This window comes from Harmonia axyridis, chromosome 2, assembly GCF_914767665.1.
Source record: "Harmonia axyridis chromosome 2, icHarAxyr1.1, whole genome shotgun sequence".
Classification (NCBI taxonomy): domain Eukaryota; kingdom Metazoa; phylum Arthropoda; class Insecta; order Coleoptera; family Coccinellidae; genus Harmonia; species Harmonia axyridis.
The window spans coordinates 8,353,160-8,375,638 of record NC_059502.1 but is presented as its reverse complement, the minus strand read 5'-3'; the positions used below and the strand labels follow the sequence as shown (position 1 = coordinate 8,375,638).

Here is a 22,479-nt window from a genome sequence, read left to right as displayed (position 1 = left end):
GTAAATACTTTTTTATGTTAAAAAGGTTCGACTTCTTTTTTCAGCATTATTTTGTTTAGTATGTAGATTTTTCTAAGCATCACTACATGGACCCCTCCATACAACTAACAGTATATTTTAATGAATAAAACGACTGATATTTGGAAATGAATGATGAAAAGAAAAAGAAGTACAATTTCCAATAGTGAATAATATCATACGATATTAATCATTTATCTGATTAATGTATCAGCAAAATGCCATCAACATAACCATTGTCAGACAGAAGATTTCCACGCTATTACATAGGAATCATAATCGAAAGTAACCCAAGGAGAATGCATGCCATCGAGGGAGAATAGCGATATACCGGTTTCACCCTTATTAGGGATCATCACCAGTACCGCATAACTTTACCCAAGATGACAAGAAAAAACGAAATAGCAGGCACCTATATGAATTATATTTGTTAGCTTTTCGTCGTATGCACAAACACAGAAAAATAATTATTTCGCCATCACATGTGTAATTTCGCGTTTAGACCGCCTGTGTAATTTGGTGGGTCTCTTCCATCGTACAGCTGCAAAAAGACTAGACGATTTTCGAACGTTCGCTCGGCGTGTTCAAATTGTAATAATTACCAAGATGCCATTCGTGGTCGCCACGAGACAACGGGCTATTATTGAAATTACAGAAACAACTTTCCTGTGTAGGATTTACAATTTCGTGTCGAATTCAGGGACTTAATTTCGTGATAATGACCGTGCTAAGGTTTAAGGGAATTTGTCAGGATCGTTAAGGGGATAAGGGAAAGACGAATTGATATCGAAAGAGAAACATTTTGTCACTTTCAACTCGTAAATACTCACATACAAGCAGAGCTTTTGAGCGCTCACTCAAAAAAAAAAAAATTGAAAATTTTCATGAAAGATGTTTTAGAGAATTTATGTAGATTTAGAATCCACAAGAGAAAATTTTTGAATATGTATCATGAGAAATGTTTCAATTGGCTTTGGTAATGAGAAAATTGCGACGATGCCACATCTATAAAAAATGCTGAAAAATCAGGCAGTAATAGCATTTGAAGTATTTTTCGTATTTTTCAATGTACTATAATCTATAGTTTTAGGGCATATTTTGGATAGCTAAATGCAAAATTTTCAAACCCCAATATTCTGCTATTCTCAATTCATAATTTTAAACATGAAATTTTGCTGGTATAGTTATTATTTTCGTAAACGAAAACCTAATCATCTTAAACAATAAATCAAAAATACCATGGCGCAGTTCATCTCCAAAACAACACGTCTTTATCAAATTCGTACAAGGTAAATATTGAGCATCAACTGTAATTTCTACAACGCGAACACCTGCTCTGATTCACTATTCAAATTGGGCTAAAATTAACTTAGATCAACTCAGATAAACGGTATTCCTTATCGGATCATCTTCGTGTGGTTTTACGAGCAATGTATAGAACTATAAAACTATGCCTCGATCAGAAAATTAATTAGCGTTGTACTATAATTTTTCTGTAAAATTCCGAATATTAATGGACTCATTTCGGACTTCCGCATATATTTCAGTTGACCCTAACAACATTTTACTATTCACCCAGCTTATTCTCCAGATCTGGCCCTCGGATGTTACTCACTTCTTGGGGACCTTAAAAGAATGCTCCAGTGAAGGAAATTTGGCTGTGATGAAGAAGTGATTGCCAATTTCGAAAGCAAAAACGAATCTTCCTACAGAAAAAATATCGAAAGGTTGGATGAGCACATTTATCACTCTTGAAGGTGATAAGGTTGGCGAATGAAATAGAATTTTCAAGGAAAAATTAGTTTTACTGGTAAGGCTCGAAACTTTATTGAGTGAAGTGTAGCAAAGATACGTCCCAGCACTTTTGAGGCTCCTATAAACCAAAGCGCCAAATGCGAATAATCTTACCGCATCTAAGCTTCGATAATTTATTTTGGATTGATAGTTTGATAATCGGTACCGATTATCAACTTTTCAATCGATAATCGATACTACCGTTTATCAAACTATCAATCGATAATCGGAACTACCGTTTCTCAAACTATCAATCGATAATACATTAGCATGACCCAGACTCAGATGCGGTAAGAGTATTCGCATTTGCCGCAACTAATTAATTATCGATTGATAATCGGTACTACCGATTATCATTGTTATCAATCGATAATATCGGTACTAACGTTTAGCGAACTATCAATTGATAATAAATTAGTTAGATTGATAGATAGATTGATAATTTGATAATCGGTACTACTGATTATCATATTATCAATCGATACTATCGGTACTTAAAGTTTAACGAAGTATCAATTTATAATAAATTAGTTAGATTGATAAATTGATCGTTAATTTGATAATCGGTACTACTGATTATCATATTATCAATCGATACTCTCGGTACTTACGTTTATCAAACTATCAATCGATAATAAATTAGTTAGATTGATAATTTGCTAATCGGTACTACTGATTATCATATTATCAATCGATACTATCAGTAGTAACGTCTATCAAATAATCAATCGATAATAAATTAGTAGGAGACAGGCTCAGATGCAATACAACTATTCGCATTTGCCGTGTTGGTTTGTAGGAGCCTTTAAAATGTTTAAAAGGATATTGTTTAGGAAGTGATTAAAATCAAAATCAAATAATAACTTATTTTTAATCATAAACTCCTGAAGTTTGGTCTATTCCTCACAACTTATCCTACATATGAGATGTGGTATATTATGATAACATTCTTGTCAGTTAATGAATCCAGATGAAAAGTTCTGATGATACGATTATTTAACATATAAATACAAAACAAATCACAGTCTAGTCGAATCTGTTGTTGCAGAAATATTGGATAATTTCGAACTGGTTGGAATCGTTATTTTCCGCACCCGGCCACATTTCAACTCCGGAGGGTACAAAGACCTTCTTTCTCCAGCGCCCAGGTGTGCCAACTCACTTTCGACTCGCTAGAAAGTGGCGAAGGTCGAGACTCGGGCGCAAAAAGTCAAAACGCGACTATCGCGCATTTATCACAGAAATCGTTAATCATATTTTCTCCGGGTCGTAAGAAACGCTAATTAGATATAATCGCTTCCAACGCTTACGAACGAGAAAAGTTCGTCCCGTTCTGGAATACTGATCCGTCTAGCTTTGATTGAATCTGGTGAAAAACTTGACTTTGTTCATATTTGCCTGACATATTCATAGGAGATAAGGCTCGCCTCGCACGTATCACGATCGAATAACAAAATAACTGTGAGGTAAGAAGCAAATTAGCAGGAAACCAACCACAAAAATTGTGGGCCCGTAACCTACTGGAAAGTTGGATCGAGTGAGATAGGCATAAGAAGGCCCGCCAGATTCGATCGAAACTTATTAATTCGCATCTGAACAGAGTCACGGAGCCACGCAAAAAGTGCCCTGCGTCTTACGCACAACTGGAATAAGCGCAGCTTGGGTGTTTCATTAAGATTGCAGCAGCGGAAATCGATTCGTTGGCTTTCGTAATCGACATTCTATTTCTGCTTTTTCGTATCGGGTATTTGTCTTGCAAGCGCAGCTGTGAGACTTGATTGGATGGAATTTTTTCGTTCGGGGTTTTTCGTTGTGCTGTCGTATCCTTGACTGATCCTCGTTATCAAAAATACGGAACGGACTGTGTCGATTTAATGACTTCCAGTACGTGCCTCGGTTTTTTCGAATAATCGGGAAGCTTTTGCCGATGTGATGCCAATTTCAGATGGCGGAACTGAAGAAATTTGGCGATATCAAAAAAAGTTCAGACTGGGCTTATAATATAAAATCTACTTCTGAACGGCTTACGTGTTCTTGTCGTATAGAATTATCAACAGGCAGTAGGTGGATAGAAGAGTTTATATTTGGACTTTTTTTCGAAAGAGTAATAATGGACAATTCACAGGCAGAGTACAGTATTGGTTTCATACCACTTGAATCACTACCAGTGATTCAGGATTTACTTGAGGTGTTCAGACCTCAAAGACGTTTCTTGATGTGGCATAGTATTGAATCAAAACTGAACGATATAAGACCGTTTCATTAGAATTTGACGCAACAACTTATTTGGAATCCTCATTTTGATAGTTTTCAATTCATGTTTACGCGTTTCAATGATCAAGCTGAAATCATCTGAATTGCAGAATAATACAAGTACAAAGGTACAGACATTCTAAAACGATCCTTGGCAAGTTTTTGAACAAGCTAGTATCAGAATAGGTCTTCTGCATGAGTATTAGATATTCTTTTTTCGATTACAGCAAGATTTAAACTGATGTTTTTCCTTTATATTCGTCAGATACTTTCGCATTAAAATATATATATGTTGGCAATACTAACACCAAACCACAAATCTCCGCCCGCTAGTTGACACAGCATAAACGTTAGAGTCAATGTATCAAATAAAAATGTAATTGTGAAATCTATAGAGTAATAAACATAGATAGAGGGAGTATAAGCAATTTTTACATGTCCCCAACATGGTTAGATTACGTTGTCGGATTTTGATATATTCAAATCCACAATTTTACTATATCCTTATGAATGTATATTATATTGAATGAACATATATTCATTTGAGTGATTCCCGATTAGATATGCTATTTGAATATTTGAAATCCGATAGTTTTCCTAATTGTCGAATTTATAATAAGCAGAATATTTATTATTTTCTGTATCTACCTGCTGAAATCCAAGGTTGGGCAACTTACGCTCTCCTAGTGTCATCGGTTGTTTCACGTCGTTTCGCGCTTGAAGTTTGTTTTCTGAATTTCTGATATATTTAGGTATTCATCTCAATTAATTTTGAGTTGATATGAAACTTTGATTCACTGTGGAGCATAAGAAGTGCGTTCTTTGTGGAGAAACTCGCGAATTTATTGAAATATCGTATCACTGATATGTTTTCATTTCCGCGCGCTTCATGTCAAATTTGATAGTTCATGTTGGGGACAAATTTTGCTGACTGAAAATGAGATGTACTCCCTCTATCTATGTTGATTACTCTGAGTAGAAATGAGTTGAAGAATTTAATATTCTTCCACAATTTAACCTCCCAAGACGTTGAAGAATGAATCGATTACACCACAAGATTCGTGAAAGTAGTCACTTAAACTCGTGAAAATGATTGAACGGCTCTTTGCAAAAAGTGATTTCCTTACGAAATAACTGAAATGCTTCATTGACGCAAAATGACCTCACAACAAGTCCTCGCTACTCTAGTGACCTGATAAAACAAATTTATAACCTACGATTTCGTCAATAGGAGCACCTCGCCATACGAATCTCACCGTTTGACGATAAAAAAGCGATCTAGTCCGTCCCAAAACGGGTCGAAATGTGGATCAAGCCTTTGGGGCGCGGCCAACAAAAAAAAACAAAAATAAAACCGACGAAATACGTTTCCCAATCGCATCGGAAATCGTCTGTGCAACCGACGACAACGACCCGATACCTCTCCAAGAACCGGTTCTACGAAATCTCGAGATATTTGTGACAGCCATTCGATAATATTTGAACTTGATCCGATTCCGCAGAACGTTTTGACGTTTTCGGACGTTCTGTTTACAGAGTCGGAACACAGAAGAATTTGCGAGGTGCGTTCGGATCCTGGCGGTTGATTTTGACAGTTTTGAAGTAATCGATTACAGTTTTTTATTTTGTGAGAAAAAGCTTTTCAGATCCGTTGAGATTCGGGTACTCGGGTAAAAAATCAGTATTCGAAGTAAATAGTAAATGGCTATTTGGTTCTCCTGTCAGTGTTCGGAATCCAAACAAATAAATTGTCATTCAAATTAGTACGGTGTCGTTGAAAGAATTGGCTTATTTTCATAAATAATAGTATTTGAGGAACGATTTCAGTATTAATTGATAGACAGAAGGAACGAGCTTAATACCAGTAAGTTTGAATCCTGTATCATTCCCCAGATTTTGTAAAAAAACGTGTTTATTAGTTGAACTTCAAGTTCGAACTTACTGGCATTAATCTCGTGCCTTCCGACTATCAATTATTATTAGTAAAATCGTTCCTTAAATAATCTTATTTATCAAAATAAGCCAATTTCTTCAACGACAACGTACTAATTTGAATGACATTTTGTTTGTTTGGATTCCGAACACTGACAGGAGAACTAAAATGGCGGTGTGTGACGTCATCACTAATGGAGCGTATTACAGGTAGAATAACAAATTAAATCATTATGCAAAATTTGAGACGTTACTGCTCAGTTCAAAATAAAAAGAGAAATATTTCATCTTACGAATTTCATCAAGAAATAACGAAAGTTGAAACTATTAGTATTGTCCATCGCTGGCCACTACTTTCTTCCATCTATCGGGCAGTGTACGAATCTCGTGTTAAAAAACTGGTAATCTTTTGAAGTGATCCACGAATCGATCCAATTTTTTACTTCTTCATAAGACCGGCAGTGCTAATCAGTCAGGCCGTGTGCCATTGATCAAAACAAGTGTGGTCCGAGGGAGCAACATTTGGAGAATAAAACGGGTGGGGTAGGACTTTCCATTTCAACGTTTTCAAGTATGTCTTGACCACTTTCGCAACGTAGGGTCGAGCTTTGTCATTATGTAAAATCACTTTATCATATCTTTCGTTGTATTGCGGCCGTTTGTCTTTCAATGCTCGGCTCAAACGCATTATTTTCCGTTTGATAACGATCGCCTGTGATTGTTTCTGTAGCTGGTCCCATCAAATACTGAGCATGACCTTGGAGCCGTCAAGGGACAAAAACCAATTATAATGCAGTAATTGCAACATTGTTAAAGAAGACGAAATAAATAGTTTATAACTGATAAAACGAGACAAGGGGACAAGGAATTGTCCAGAAAAGGCCTTGTGCTCTTAGCATGTTCTAGACAATGAAACATGATTGCATGTTTTCTGCAGGCAATCTAACATTCACGGAGACCTTACAGAATTGTCAATACGAATGAAAAATGTTTATATTGTTCCTAATTTGTGATAATTTCCTCAATCTTTCCACCACTGGTCATTCCAACAAGATAATGCGTCAATTCAAGCAGCAACAACCGATCAACTCCATCAGATATCACATCGGACAATCTCAATCTTCCTCCACACCAACAAGAACCTCATAACATTATCACTTAACAAGGCAACCCGACTGGCTAATAATGAAAACAGATGTACTCGAATGGAACATACATCTTGATAGTGCGGATTATTACCCAATACGGGTTGTAAATCTCCAACAAAGACTTATTTCGTGCAGATTATTAATTCCTACGTTGCCGAAGACTCAGCTCGTATCTCTATTTGTTTACACTCTAATGAATTGCAGTCAGCATAAAGTGAAGTATCGTTGTTTCTTGTAGGCTACTTAACAGTTATCACGGAAGAGCCGTATTGATATCTATGCCTGTGACCACCGAATAGGGTATATCGGGCCCGAGATCACTTTAATAGTTTAACTCGCTGAGTAATATGATCAGGTCACGACACTGGAACCATAGAGCTCGGAGGTAGGCGATTTATCAAACGGCCGGGAGAACGGTTCTATGGATCTTGATGGGCAGCATGTATTCGCCTCGGGTTTTTTTTTTAAGGATAAATAACTAAGGAACTACGTGACCACTACTTTCATTCGATCTTGTAATTTTTGTATTGGTATACGATTTTGCTTCCGCCGTTTTGCAATAGATGACTGCAGCGGAATGTGGTAGTCGAAATAAGTAGATCGTAGATGTCATTGAATCTTTAGACCAGAAAGAAGTCTCACACAATGTTTCAGAGAGATCGGTAAAGTATCCGATTAGCACAGTTTCATTAGATACATTCCAGACAGTTTTCTGTTATCCCCTTCACAAAGGACCCCGCACGTTTCTTATGGGAAATGTTCATAACCAGGCATCGCGAGCTGTAATGGGGGAAAATGGGAAAATCATTATCATATATCCTAAGGGATAACAATTGTGATCACTATTGACGTCATTCACATATGATATGTGATTTGTTTCCCCCAAATCTCGATAATCTGACTATGGGGTGGCAAGACATTTTCCTCAGAATGTCTCGAAATTGATTAAAGCATCTCACAGACAAACGAATCCGTGGAAATGTCTGCAGTTTTGATACAATATAGTACTATCTGGGTAGAATATAGAAGTCCAGTGTTGGAAGCTAACTATGAATGGAACTTCCGATATTAAACCACGAATTCTTGAAAAAAAAATTTTTTTTATGAACTTTTTGAACTTCACACATACGAATGAATACTATCTAATAATATGAATGTTACTCTCATTAGTATACTGTTTTCGATTGATCTACTCATTCATTTTGCCAACGATCATATTATCAGATAGTATTCATTCGTATGTGTGAATTTCAAAAAGTTCATTAAAAAAAATAGTATTTTCAAGAATTCGTGGGTTAATATCGGAAGTTCCATTCATAGTTAGCTTCCAACACTTGGACATTTATATTCTACCCGGATAGTTCTATATTGTATCAAGACTGTAGACATTTTCACGGATTCGTTTGTCTGTGAGATGCTATCATCTATTTCGAGACATTCTGGGGAAAATGTCTTGCCACCCCATTGTCAGATTATCGAGATTTGTGAGAAACAAATCACATATGATATGTAAATGAGATCAATAGTGATCACAATTGTTATCCCTGAGGATATATGATTATGATTTTCCCATTTTCCCCCATTACAGCTCGCGGTGCCTGGTTATGAACATTTTGGCTAACATATTTGATATTATTGGACATCAGACATATGAGGATTCAGTTATTATGGTCTCTCTTAAAAAAATCTCACAATATGTCGTTTCTCGGTCATGTGAATTATTCTGGCGTTATCTTGTGGCATGAAAAGATGTATGGAAGATCTTGGATTTTGTATCGCATTTCATAGCCAATGTGGAGCAGTGTATAAAAAATTATCGATGGTGGTGCCTAATATAACTAAGGAAGATCATTTCTCAGTCTGGTTCTGGCCGCCGAACATCCAAATTCCATCCCAACCAGAAATGAGAGCTCGCCTATTGATGAGCAAAATCCGAAATTGCAAAAAATCCATTTTCAAAGCTCCATATCTCGAAAACTGTCCATTTTTGAGCTTTGTGGCTATGGACACTTCCGATCAGTTTATCAAGAACTACAACATATCAAAAATTCAGCCAAATTCACGGAATTCATGTCCCATTTAAAACGTGCGGGGTCTTTTGCTATCGCAAATCCATCGAAAAATCATATATACACACTAGAATCGTGAATATACAGCCCTGCGCTAATGGCCACGTTCGACCCATTTACCTCCGGCGGAGCAGCGGCCTATCTCGGGGCGTATTGGTACGGTAGATCGCCGTATCGACAACGACAGATAGCCGATACACGCCATCTGTGTGAGGCGCGCACTGACAGGACCACAACCGCGACCACAGACTGTCGAAATGACGCTGATGGATCGTCGCATTGTCGTTGTCTTGTCTCTCTGGTCTGTGTTTATGATTGAGAAGGCGATAATCTGACTCGATCCTGTTATACTTCGACGTGTTTGGTCTGCGGGCATGGGGGTTGATTGATTTGCTGGCTGAAAATTTTCCTGGTCGAACATTTTCGCTTCGATGCTCACGAAACTGTTGTTCGTCGGTTTTTGGACGTTTGTTGCAAGCATGGGTATCTTATACGGCTATACTTGAAGAATGCATCAGTCCTTTCTCAGAGTGAACGTTATGTCTAAACAGAACAAATCAATTGTGTTGTTGAAAAAAGCTTGTTGTGCACAGCGGCTTTGTATAACTTGAAAAAATGAGTTTTCATAAACCTTGCATATGCATATATTATATATGGACCTTGCAGGCAGAAACTCCAGATGTCTAATGTCTATATGACTGAACAAGAGTTTCGTGAAAGGAAACACAAAGGGGAGCACCGAACACAGAATGCCAGTGGCAAGCTTTTTGTTGACCTGGGAGTAGTATAATATCACAAAGTATCTTACTAGAGACAACCAAAAGACTTTGCTATCAGTAACAAAGTAGAATAGTCATCAAGGATAACACCAATTAGACCTGAATCCTTTTGTGGGCTTTGAAAAGTAATCGAAAAGCAGCAGTTCAGCAATAGGAGCTCACGAATGAAAGATAATTCACACAAATGACAAGAATTGTTGGCATACTTTGCAAATTAGAAAATAAAATAGCTCAAACAATGATCAAATAATACGTAGATCCACTCTTGGTCTATCGTACAGTGCAGAAAATTGTCTTCAACATTAAAAAGAGAGAAAGGACAAGCTCCAGTCACATTATCAACATTTAATGCAATGATTTTCACAAAAATTTTTTTTTCCTTAACAAATATTCCTTCTCATATCGTCTTCATGGTCACGTAGGAGCACACTTTTTAGTTTTATTTTTTTCGACTAATACTTCTTCATGTTTTGTGTGTCGTTGGTGCTCCAAATTCACTCTTCAAGCCTGAGCCAATATAGCAAACAAGTATTGCTTAAAAACATTACACCAAATCTGAAAAATTGCATGAAACCTTCAAGGACTGCATTTCCCTGGAAGCATTTTTAGGCCCACTTTCAAGTGAACTATCAATGATCTTATTTTGGGACTCCTTGAAAAATCATGATTTTCGATCGCTGAACTCTGGCAATAATTCAAGTCAAACCTAGTCCGAACCTTAGCGACAATCGGAGGGAGTCTGTGAGAAAGCGGATGGCGGAGGAAACACACTCAAGAAGAAAAATATTTATATATAGGAGGGCAAATACACTGTTCAAACACGGGTGCATTATTTCATGGATCTTAAGAAGTTAATACGCCGAGGTATGCAAGGAGTAATCTGCGTGAAGAAGCAGTTTCGCGAGATATTCAAACAGCCTTCGAGATGACTTTCTGCACGCCACAGCATCGAACTGGGTAGAAAGTTGAAGATGAACGAAAACTTTCGGTTCGACTCTTTGGGAAAGTTAGATATTCTAATCCAAGAGCTGAGTCCAGAAAATATTCGAATATCTCTGAATTACATTTAGGAGTTCCGCAAGGAGACATTCTTGGGCTATTTATTTATTTAGTTTAGTATTTCATACTAGACACAATGAATTGGAACACAACGTATTACTTTTATATATCAATTGGATGAAGATCTCAAGCGGAGGTCTGATTGAAAGTAGCTTTTATATTAAACTCAATAGAATCAAATGTAACAAGCATAAAATTTTATTTTTTGAATACTAACCCCAACCATGCGGAAAATTCAATTAAAATCCGAAAGCAATACAAACGGATTCACTTATAGCAACAGTCTGAAGAAGATATAAGTATCTACAATAAATCAACATGATTAAATGAAACCATTAATGGATCTCTTTCAAAACCAGATATAACCACGACCCAGAAAAATCGACATAGCAATCTCGTTCGTGTCTCATGTCGCAATCTCGATGATATTCAATAAAAAAAGCAGAAACTCTCAAAAAATCCTTGGTTCTACGATGGCAGATTCGTCGTTAAAATTCCACAGGGGCATTTTCGAGCAAAATCGTGAAAGAACTCTGGTTTACATTCTCGATCAGTCCTGCTCTGCAATTTTCGATAAATAGTTGTAGTCCGGCATCCGCGTAGTATGCCGGCTACCGTAAGTGCGCCTCAGCTGATTAATCGCTCAAGAAGGCATATTAATATCTGTAGAGGGCTTTTCAGATTGCCGCAAGGCAACAACCACCATTCCTAACATTCAGGAGATGGCTGTGAAACAAGCGAAGAATTGTTCTCAAGGAGAAACAACAAGGCTGTTAGACGGAAGCATCGTCTAAATTCTGGCTGAATAATTAAGAAAAGGGAAAGTTATACGGAACGAAATCCAACCAACCCCATAGGACAATATTTTTATAAATTTAACAATGGCTCTTGATGAATTTGGTATACAAAGAGTTTAAATTCGTTTCTTATCCGAGGAAAATAATTAATACAGAGGTAACAGGAATGCCAAGGGTCGCAGAACTGATTCATGAGGTATTCCAGTTCTTGGATGTTTCATTTTCATAGAGTGAGATACTATTTACATGAAAGAATCTAGTATAGTGAAAGGTTTTCCAAGTACAGTCCGTTATCTAGACCGCTGTAACTTAAAGCTGTCATATTGTGACATTTGACAGGTACAAACTAAGGTATTACTAAAAATTGGACGATACACGTTTCAACAATGCATTGAAATTGTTAAATTCGCTTCAAAAATGGTGATTTTGCAGTTACAGTTCGCAAATCTAAAGCACTAAAGCATTGTAGCTCAAGAACAACTGAGAATATTGCTGCTGCAGCTAGTAGTGTTGACGAGAACCCAGGTTTGTCGATTCCTCGTCAATCTTGGGTAATACGCTTTCCACAAATGATATTACACATTGCATAAAGACTTGGGTCTTAAGGATTTCAAAGTTCAGTTCACATGAAATAATGGCATATCCTTTCTTTCACTATGAAATTAACATCCATTGATTTCTGTCAACCTTATTTTAAATTCTTATATAAGAAAATACTTTTGGTGTTGAAGCGTTAAGTAGACTAAGCGGTTTATTTTGACCAAAATCAACACTCTAAGATCTCTTGAGGAAACTTGTCTCATTCAAGACAGGGTAACAGTTGTGGATTCTACTATTGTCTTGATCAATAGAGGTTTGGATGGTTAATGATTAATGATTAGGAATCGAATGGGTTCTCGAAGTGATCCCTGGGGTACTCCGATTATGGAATCTAGTTATATCATCCAGTATTGATGGAAGTATTCAACACCTGTATATTCCCAGTTCTCAAACTGAGTGGAAACAATGACACTCACAATCCAGCCAGCAAATCGGATAAGATCAACTCAGAGAGCTATAGAGAGGGCTAGGTTGGGAATCTCCTCAAGAGTTCATATTCGAAATGAGGAGATCAGAAGGAGAACAGGAGTGGAAGACTTAATGGGTAGGATCGCCAAACTGAAGTGGACCTGGATGATACATGTGGCTTGGCAGGATAACATCTGAAGGACCAGAAGAATTTTACAATGGAGACCAAGAGAACAAGAGGTGTTGGAAGACCTCCAAAGAGCTGGTTAGATGATATCAAAGCAAGGGTCGGACGGGGTTGCCACCAGTTGGCTCAAGATCGTATCAATTGGAAATTTCGAAGGGAGGCCTATGTCTAGGAGTGGATGCAAAGAGGCTGTTGAAGAAGAAGAAGAGAGAAGAAGATTAATGGAAGGATAATTTGGGTTGACTCCATTATCCATTTGGTTGGTTGTACATTATCAAGAATATCACTTTAACATTCATTATAAAAACATATTTGATGTGTTAGCTCGCAAGCTTCAGCCAAACACATAGACGCTTGATTTAGGCCGTTGAAATAAAAACCTAGATTTTAATATGAAAGAAAGAACTCACCTATAGTAATCCTTTTTACAGTAGATATTCCCATCCCTAGAAAAACACGTAATCTCACCGTCCAAAGCGTTCCTACACTGACAACACTGCAAACACGACGAGTGCCACCTTCTGTCCACCGCCTGCAGGTAGAACCTGTCAGCGATCCTAAGTCTACACCCCGCGCACACCGCGCCGCCGTTGTTGTCTTCCGGATACCCGGGTGTGGTGGGAGTGGGCGGCGTGCCCGGCTGCTGGAGCGGCTCCAGCTTGGGGATGTGGTGCTCGAAGGAGGAATGGGGTCGGCATAGTTCGGCCGGCGTCACCGACTGGGGAGGGTGCTGGAGGTTGGAACAGCTTGGCGGCGGCCTGCAGACGTCGGATCCGCAGGACTGGTGGTTGTTGTTGGAGGGCGTGCTGCAAGAACTGCCGCTGGAGATGCTCGGATCGTCACCCATTGACGAGTCGCACGAGGGTAGGTTCGGCGATAGGTCTCGGGAGGGGTCGTACGCCGGGCCAATGTACTGCTCGTGCTGCTGCTGGAAAAGAAGGTAGGAATTAGTCGAATGGCTAAAGGTTTGTTTTGAAGATAGCAAAAGTTGAATTGAAGCCATGCTAAAGGTACGTAAGGATTCAAATAGTTACGAGAAGTGTGAACAGAGTTTTCGAGAACTTTCAAGTACTCGAGCACTCGAGAACCGAGAACACGAGTACCGAATGGTGTTACTTCCGTCCTCTCTCGGATATCGAATACCGAATTGTTCTCGAGTGGAACCGAAGGATTTTGGGAACTGCTCTCGGTAGTCACAGGTTTTTTTCAGAAAATTTGAATTGCCGTATTTTATTCTTTCGACGCCGATACGGTTTAAATGGACGTAATTTCAGATATATCAAGTTTGAATTTTGAGATCAAGAGTTAACGAATTTTTCTTGATTTTACGTTTACGAAGTTGCAACTTCCGAACAATAGTTGAGGAATTCGGAGGGTTGGTGCTCCTTGGAGGTTGCATGAAGTCATTTTGCTCGGAATCGTTAGGCTTCTGAGTTATCCGAGATTCTTATACATTTCATGGTCGTATTTTGTTTTTTTTTTGTTTATCAGCTATGAAAATTTTTTAACCGGCTTTTTCTCAACTGAACACACAATAGACCTTCTACAAGAAAATTGCAACGTTGCCACGTCTATCAAAAATAAAGAATAGATTAAAGTTCGGAAATTTCTTGGAATGCATTTGGTTCTTTTGTCATATGGTTCTCGAGAGCTCTTCGCGGATACCCTGACATTGTTCTCGAGAATTTTATTATAAGATTTTGAATTTAATAGGGTTCTTGAAAATTTTGATATAGTTCTTGAAATGCTGTTATGGTTTTCGTTAATCTTCATCTGGTTCTCGAAAATCACTAAAGAGTTCTCGAGAACTGTGATATTATTTTCGAAAACTTTTCTGGTTCTCGAGAACATCAGAAAATGAGAAGTATGTAAATGATTTCGAGAACAAAAACACAATTCTCCTCGCCAGATATTTAGGTTCAATCGGAATTTTGTTTTATAGTTCTTCAGACCTCTCATGTGATATTCGAGAACTCTGATATTGTTCTCGAAAACTTTGTATCCTTTTCGAGAAGTTTTATAAGGTTCTCGAGAATAGGAAATAATTCTTGAAACTAAGATATGATTATGAAACCTCTGACATGATTCTCGAAGTACTGAATTCTCATACTCATCTAGAGAAGTCTGACATTATTCGAGAAGGTTCTTGAAACTCTGATATCACAATATCTATTAACAATTGTTGATAATAATCCACAACAAATTAAGTGTTTTTATATTATTATGAATTATACACTGATATGATCACGAAATTCTGATATGGTTCTCGAATAATTCAATATAGTTCTCGAGAACTCTGATATGGTCCTCGAGAACTCTGCTATTGTTCTTGAAAACCCTGTACTCTTTTCGAGAACTTCTGTGTGGATCTCGAGAACTCGGAAATGGTTCTCGAAACCCTGATAACAGTTCTCTAATACATTGTATGGATCTGCATTTTTTTTCTGATATCATTCACGAATTTATAAGCTCAAATATCGGCAGTTTACTGTGAAACACCCCGCACATTAGAAATAATGAACCGAAATCGTTCATATCTCATCCGAGTACTCGGGTCTAGATTAAAACGTCCCCATTTGTGATTTACGTACCGCCGAAGGGAAGCCGTCCAGAGCGGTCGGCGGAAGACGGATTGACCGCCCACGTGAGCCGATCCCGTTCCTGAAATATCTCGCCAAGTCCATATTTCACCCGGGGTTCCGCGGACTCGATAATTTCGTTGGTCCGGGAGGCGCTTCGCACATATCTCGTCGCATGCAGATTTATGTGCCAGAACCTGCCGGATGATTTACGTCTCCGGGACCGCGGAAAACGACCGCGGCCTGGTCCATAACTCTCCTCCGCGTCGCGCTATCCGGTAGCGGGCGAAGAAGGGCAGCGGCGACTCGTCGTCGGGACAATCCAACATATTTTTGAAATCCACTCAGATGTTAATATGAATATACCAATCGTACCCAATAGATTCAAATCAAAAATTAATAATTGTAAACATAACAATAAGTATAAAATAATATTGAAGAATTTTCTATATAGTAAATGTTATTATTCCCTGGGGGAGTTTTTCCTTGAAGAAAATTTTGGGGGATTATAGGGGAGAATCGTTTAGTTTGTTAGTTATAGAGTATTTGTTGTTAATTTCATTCGTGATCCGATCTACACCTATTGGTATTTGTAAGAAGAGATCAAATAAAGTATATCTATCTATCTATCTATAATCTATTCGCATAATTGTTTCTCAAAGAAATATGTGAAAAAAAAAAGATGAAACTGACTTGAAGTCAGCAGCTTTCAACTCAGTCGGATCTGTTTTCAAATATTAGGCCTACAACTTTGCTTCCACCGTTTTGCAATAGATAGCTGTAGCGGTAAATGATAGTCGAAATAATTAGATCGTAGATGTCATACAATAAGCTTAGATATTTGTAAACGTAACGGCATCGAAATATTAGTCGATTTGTGTCTGCATCTTAAAGTTATTCTCTATCAAACAACTTAAGAGCCAAATTCTCGTCATTTGCTGGAGGTTTTGATTTTCTACTTTAATATGAAGAAATCTGCGACTGAGGCTAATCGAATGCTCTCAAATAGCTATGGTGAGGCCACTTATAGTGAAAGAACCGAGAATGGTTTCAACGTTTCAAGAAGGGTCATTTTGACGTCAAAGACAAGCATGGCAGTGGAAGAGAGAAGGTTTTCGAAGATGCAGAATTGGAGGCTTTACTGATCAAAGCTCATGTCAAATGCAACAAGAATTGGCAGGATCATTGGGAGTGACGCAACGAGCCATTTCAAAACGCTTGAAAGTCATGGGAATGAATCAGAAACAAGGAAATTGGGTGCCGTACAGGTTGAAGCCGTTGCAGCTGCTTGCAAGACGGTTCGGAAAGAAGTTCTGAATCGCATTGTGAATGGAGACGAAAAATGGCTTCATTACGATAATTTCAAGCGCAGAAAATGATGGGGATATCCCAACCATTTTTCCACGTCGTCAGCCAAACCGAATATTCACGGTTCCAAGGTCATTCTCAGTATTTAGTGGGACCAACTCGGTGTAATGTATTATAAGTTGTAAAATCGACTGAAACAATCACAGGCAATCGCCATCGAACGTAATTAATGCGTTTGAACCGAGCATTGAGAGAAAAACGGCCGCAATACAACGAGAGACATGATAAAGTGATTTTACAGCATGACAATTCTCAACCCCATGTTGCGAAAGTGGTCACGATATTCTTGAAAACGTTGAAATGCAAAGTACTACCCTACCTGCCGTATTCTCCAGACGTTGCTCCCTAGGACTATCACTTGTTTCGATCAATGGCACACGGCCTGGCTAACCAGCACTTCCAGTCTTATGAAGAAGTAAGAAATCAAACCGATTCGTGGTTAGCTTCAGGAGATGACCAATTTTTTTTCAACGCGGAATTCGTACGCCTTCCGAAAGATGGGAGAAAGTAGTGACCAGCGATAGACAATACTTTGAATCATGAAGGATTAACCAGTTTTTTAAAATAAAGCCTCGAATTTCGGAAAAAAAAAACGGCGGAAGCAAAATTGTTCGCCTATGTAACTAGGTAGAAAAATTGAACGCAGCTTGAAGTAATTATTTCCTTTGAACAACCAACATCTCAAATCCATCGGCTTTGGGGTCGCGAAAATATTGGGCAAATTATTTTAGATATTCTTCTTCAAGTTTGAATGATACTCGTTCAGCGATCGACATGAAATTGGACACAATTGAAATCAAAATGGAAACAAAATTTCGAACGGCCATATTCATGGAACCCTTAACTAGATTTTTTTCATTAACGAACTGAGGCATTCGAGATCCGAACCTACCCTAAGAATTTCAAGTTTATTGGTAATTTCGTTCGGTAGTTAACTTGTTTACGATCAGATGACCGAACATACATTCAGAGTTGATTCGTCATCAATGAGCCAAACCTTATTATTCAAGACCATTCCCGGCTCAAAATTCGAAAATACAGACATTCTAACGAAATCATACAGTGATCTGTTAGTTAAGATCTTTCAATTGCCATAAAAAACGAGCCCGTAGTATAAACATTCTCCCATCTTTCTCCAAATATGATTAAAACAGATATCGTCCCCTAATCATTCAAACCACTTGACATCTCGAGAGCGTAGATATCACAACAACGCTCTGAAACCATCAATAACTCATCGTTGGGTCAAGTCTCCGCCGATATCGATGAGCGCTGTCGAAAATACATAACATATTTCATTATTTTCGAAGTCCTGTATTACAATTCAGATAAAAAGAACAGGACATTCTAGTCACCCGTCCTGATAAGCATTTTGATGTAGCGGTTTATCGGCCTACAGCATTTCCATCATCACAACAAAAATACGGTACGAATCTAGACCGTGTATGGTGTGTGAGTAAATAAACCACATATAGATAAACGTCTCCATTTTTTTTCGAGTGGCGTTTTGTTGATGTTTTCGATTCGAATGGGATGTATTGGGATCATTCCAGTCATGTAAATATGTTGTCAGGATATTTATGAAGAATTTCTAACGATTTATTTCATGCTTCTGTGGGTTCAAACTGTTGGAAATACACAGGAGAGATTGAGAAATAGTATATTGTGCAACAAGTGGGGAAAGTCCAACTTTTCTCGCGAGTGTGGAAGTTTGTGGCACGAGCCTGAAAGGCGAGTGCCGCAAACACACGAGCGAGAAAAGGACTTTCTCCACATGTTGTACACTCTACTTTTTCTATAACTGCACAAATTTCACTAATTCAAGTAATGGACTTGATTCAAATCAAAATGGCCTTCGTTGACAGTATGTGCTAATTTATTGCGTTTCCATAGAAACGACTCAAAAGACCAATTTCATTGGTCTACCAAGCGAGGTGTGGGCAAAGTGCCGTGAGAAATAATATTTCCCACAGTATGAGCAATACATAGTTTTGAAATCGAGTGAGCTATGAAGAATACGCTTCTTTTCATAGCAGTTGTAGGAAAAAGGGTTATTTTTCAGTGCATACATTACACCAAGTAATTTCAGTCATTCAATTTTGTTTTCATTCCTTCAATATGATGGCTTTTTTCGAACTGCATTTGCGTAACTGATAATAACAATTTCACATAATCCTACTTTTGAAGATCACATATAAAGGGAGAGCCTTTGACTTGTACATATATTTTAACAGCATATTCCAGAATGCGAAAATCAAGATGAATCAAGTAGTATAGTTGACAATAACATAAAGAATGTTATTGAGAAGTACCCCTAAAATAAAATAATTAATACCAGAAGTTTAAGTGATAATTAGAGTCTTTGTTGAAGAAAAAAGTTCAGTTCAGGTACAGTACACACTAAAGAACCAATTTAATTTGAAGTGAGTCCAACTTCTCACCCTGTATATATCTATAACTATTCTTTTTCATGAAACTTCGAAACTTTGTATTTTAAGAGAAGGTCACAAAGAGTTAATGTATAGGAAAAAAAAATTCAAAGTGAAACAATTTGATGAAAACCATTACTGATTTATTGAGGAACAGAAATTCACCAGTTTAACGGATAACAATAATCAAAATTTAAAAGAAACAATTAAAATATTCAACAATCCTAACACAGCGAAATTCACAAAATCATTCCAACTCCAATTTGAGTTCAGATTTCTAACAAAATTGTATAAAAGCCTACTCACCAACATAACTAATTCATCCACTTTAATCCGAATCAAGGCACACTCGATTTCTGACTGAATCCAAGAAAAGTATTGAGACAGCTCCCGGAAGCTCAGAAAGCTACTACTGCCGATTTTCGACAAACTCTATCCCTTACTCGTTCGTGCAATTAAAACCGCAGCAATTATTTAAAATTCGACCGTTGTATCGATAAATGCCGATACCATAAATTCACGAATGTTTTTGAACCAAAAATCTACCGTTGTCATTTATACTTGCTCCAACTCTGCCACAGTATGATTTCGTCTCGGACACCTCCAATCTTATCGGTCCGTAATTAACAGATCCGCCACTCAGATAAATTTCTTCTTATGCCAAATAAGGCAAGAATAACTTAGAACTTAATGGATTTTCCGATGGAGTCGATACATTTCGGAAATCGGCCTAAAAACGGATATTTGGGATGAAAACAAAACCATATACCAGCGGGCGATCAAGTTGGTCGTGTTTCTCTTACGCAAATTGGCCTAAATATTTTAGAGGTTATTAATTGACAAGTGACTTATATACTGTCATTACTGTTTTAGTCATTACATACAGATTTCTATTGTGACAAAGCTCCAGAATATTTTGAAGGAGCCAATATTCAGAAATCATGCTGAAAGCGATAAGACAGCTGAAAAGAGTTTAAAGGAGTTTCCTTAGAATTGTAAAATATTAAATTAAATTTCAAGGAAAAAAATTTCGGTAACAACAATGTGCCAAAAGGTGAAATAGAATTTCAATGAGAATGATCAACTTACATCAGATGAAAAACTATGATAGTTAACCATCTTCTCATTACAAAGAATAATAATAAAAAGAGAAAATAATCAAATAAGCTGTTGAAAATTACTCTACCAGCAATTTTGCTCCAACCCACTTCCTCAAACATCCTGTATATCTTCAAATTGTTCACAAAAGTCCTTTCCAACCAGAAAAGGATCTCATATCTAGAAGGAGGACCACCATCGTAAGAAATCATTATTTTGTTTTCGAATTCTTCAGTCATATCTCAAGTCAACGAACAATAATTGTATCAATATTTCACTGAAATCAGCTACTTCACTTTACTCTCCTTAATCGCTGCTCAGCATGAAATATCCTCCAATATTATCGTTAAATTTCGACCACGACTCAATTCATTCGATTAATTAACGCAATTTCCAACATTCTACATCTAAATGGAGTGCTCGAATGATAATCGGTACGTTCACCATTATGGATGTCCGAAAAATTTGGTAGGTATCAACTTGAAAATGTTTTAATCGAGAGAAGGACGACCCAAACATGTGGAATTACAATTGCTATTGGATGCCAGAGGTACCGGACATGTTTGAGGGAATAGAAGAGGGAACCTGAATGAACCCTGGGGAACACCTTCAAAAATTTTATAGTGATAGAAGTAAGGATTGAACTATTCAAAAAGATTGTCTAGTTGTGGTAAATGCAGGATAACAACTACTGGGGTTTCAGTTCATCAAAATAGTTTCCACGTAATGAAAAAAATGCAAACTGGGAGTACCTATATTTATACAGGGTGGTAACTCGTAGCAAACGATATGTGGATCTCTTGGGACCACCTGTGAATCTTTATCTGTCTCGATCGACAATTCTTCGTTTGTCTTCTCGCCATTTCTCTGAAAAACTAACACAGCATCCATCGAAGTCGACATAAAAACGAGAAAGGAAGTGACGTTGTAAATAAGTTACACCTTCCTGCGTCCTGGTAGAGGCGAACAAGAAGTTCTCCGTAGGTGCCAGCATTCTCGCATGCTGGAGACCTAATGCAATATACTAAAACTTGACGGTGGCAGTCTGCACGGAGAGAACGAAAAAAATTGGAATTTAATGTGAGACAGCTCACAGTTTCAGTAGCCTTGTAGCTGTGAGGGATCTTTCGAATTTGCAAGTGGTGGACGGAAGGGGTATGCAAATATAGGAATTACTCCGGAAATATCGACTCTTTATGTATTTTCTTTTATACATATATAGGGTGTTCCACAAAATCTTTGGCAAACTTTGGCAGATGATAGCTACATTCGTTATGACTTTTTTTTCTAAGAACATTGGTCCGATTCGTGCTTGATGTGCACTCGTCGCTGAAGCATTAGCCAGTGTGACTTTATTAGTAGTTTTCTCACATTTCTATTAAATCTATTGGTAGATTTTGGTAGTTTCAGAAAAATCTTTCCAAACTTGGCAAAATGTCCAAGGATATTTTATCAACGTCAGCATCTTCAGCTTCTGTTGAAAGACAATTTTCCAGAGCTGCTCTTACAGTTAGAAAAACCCGCAATAGGTTAGGCGACAAATCTTTAAGATGTCTCATGTGTCTTAAATCCTGGATGAAAAATTATGAAATCAAACAAAGCCTGGAGGTTTCTCGATATTAAGAAACTCTATTTTTTTATTATTTTTTATTTTGTTATGATTTATAGTGATTCAATTTATGTTTCTATTTCAAAAAAGTTGATATTTTCGGTTTTATTATACAATAACTTTAATAAATAAAAGTGTTTTTGCAAGGTTCCTTCTCATTTCATCTTTTTTATTCATGTGACACTACACAATAAAACTGCTAAAAATCAAGTAGCTTGATATGATTCAAGTACTTGATGAATAAATACTTGACTTGAGATTGAAAAACTACTACTTGACTTGAAATCAAGTCAAGCTCATACCAAGTATCTTGAAAAACAAGCCAAGCCGTGAATCCCTATGTGTAATATAA

The 22,479-nt window shown here is 37.5% G+C and overlaps 1 protein-coding gene across 2 annotated transcripts in view; it reads right to left on the bottom strand.

The window, feature by feature from the left end:
* Nucleotides 1-22,479, bottom strand: part of LOC123672918 (LIM/homeobox protein Lhx9-like) — a 211,747-nt gene that overhangs the window by 127,667 nt on the left and 61,601 nt on the right. The window contains exon 2 of one of the 2 annotated variants that reach the window (XM_045607268.1): nt 13,455-13,969. In XM_045607268.1, coding sequence (XP_045463224.1) covers nt 13,455-13,969 — 515 coding nt within the window. Of the gene's footprint in view, nt 1-13,454; nt 13,973-22,479 lie in introns of both variants that reach the window. The other variant, XM_045607267.1, reaches the window with a different exon arrangement.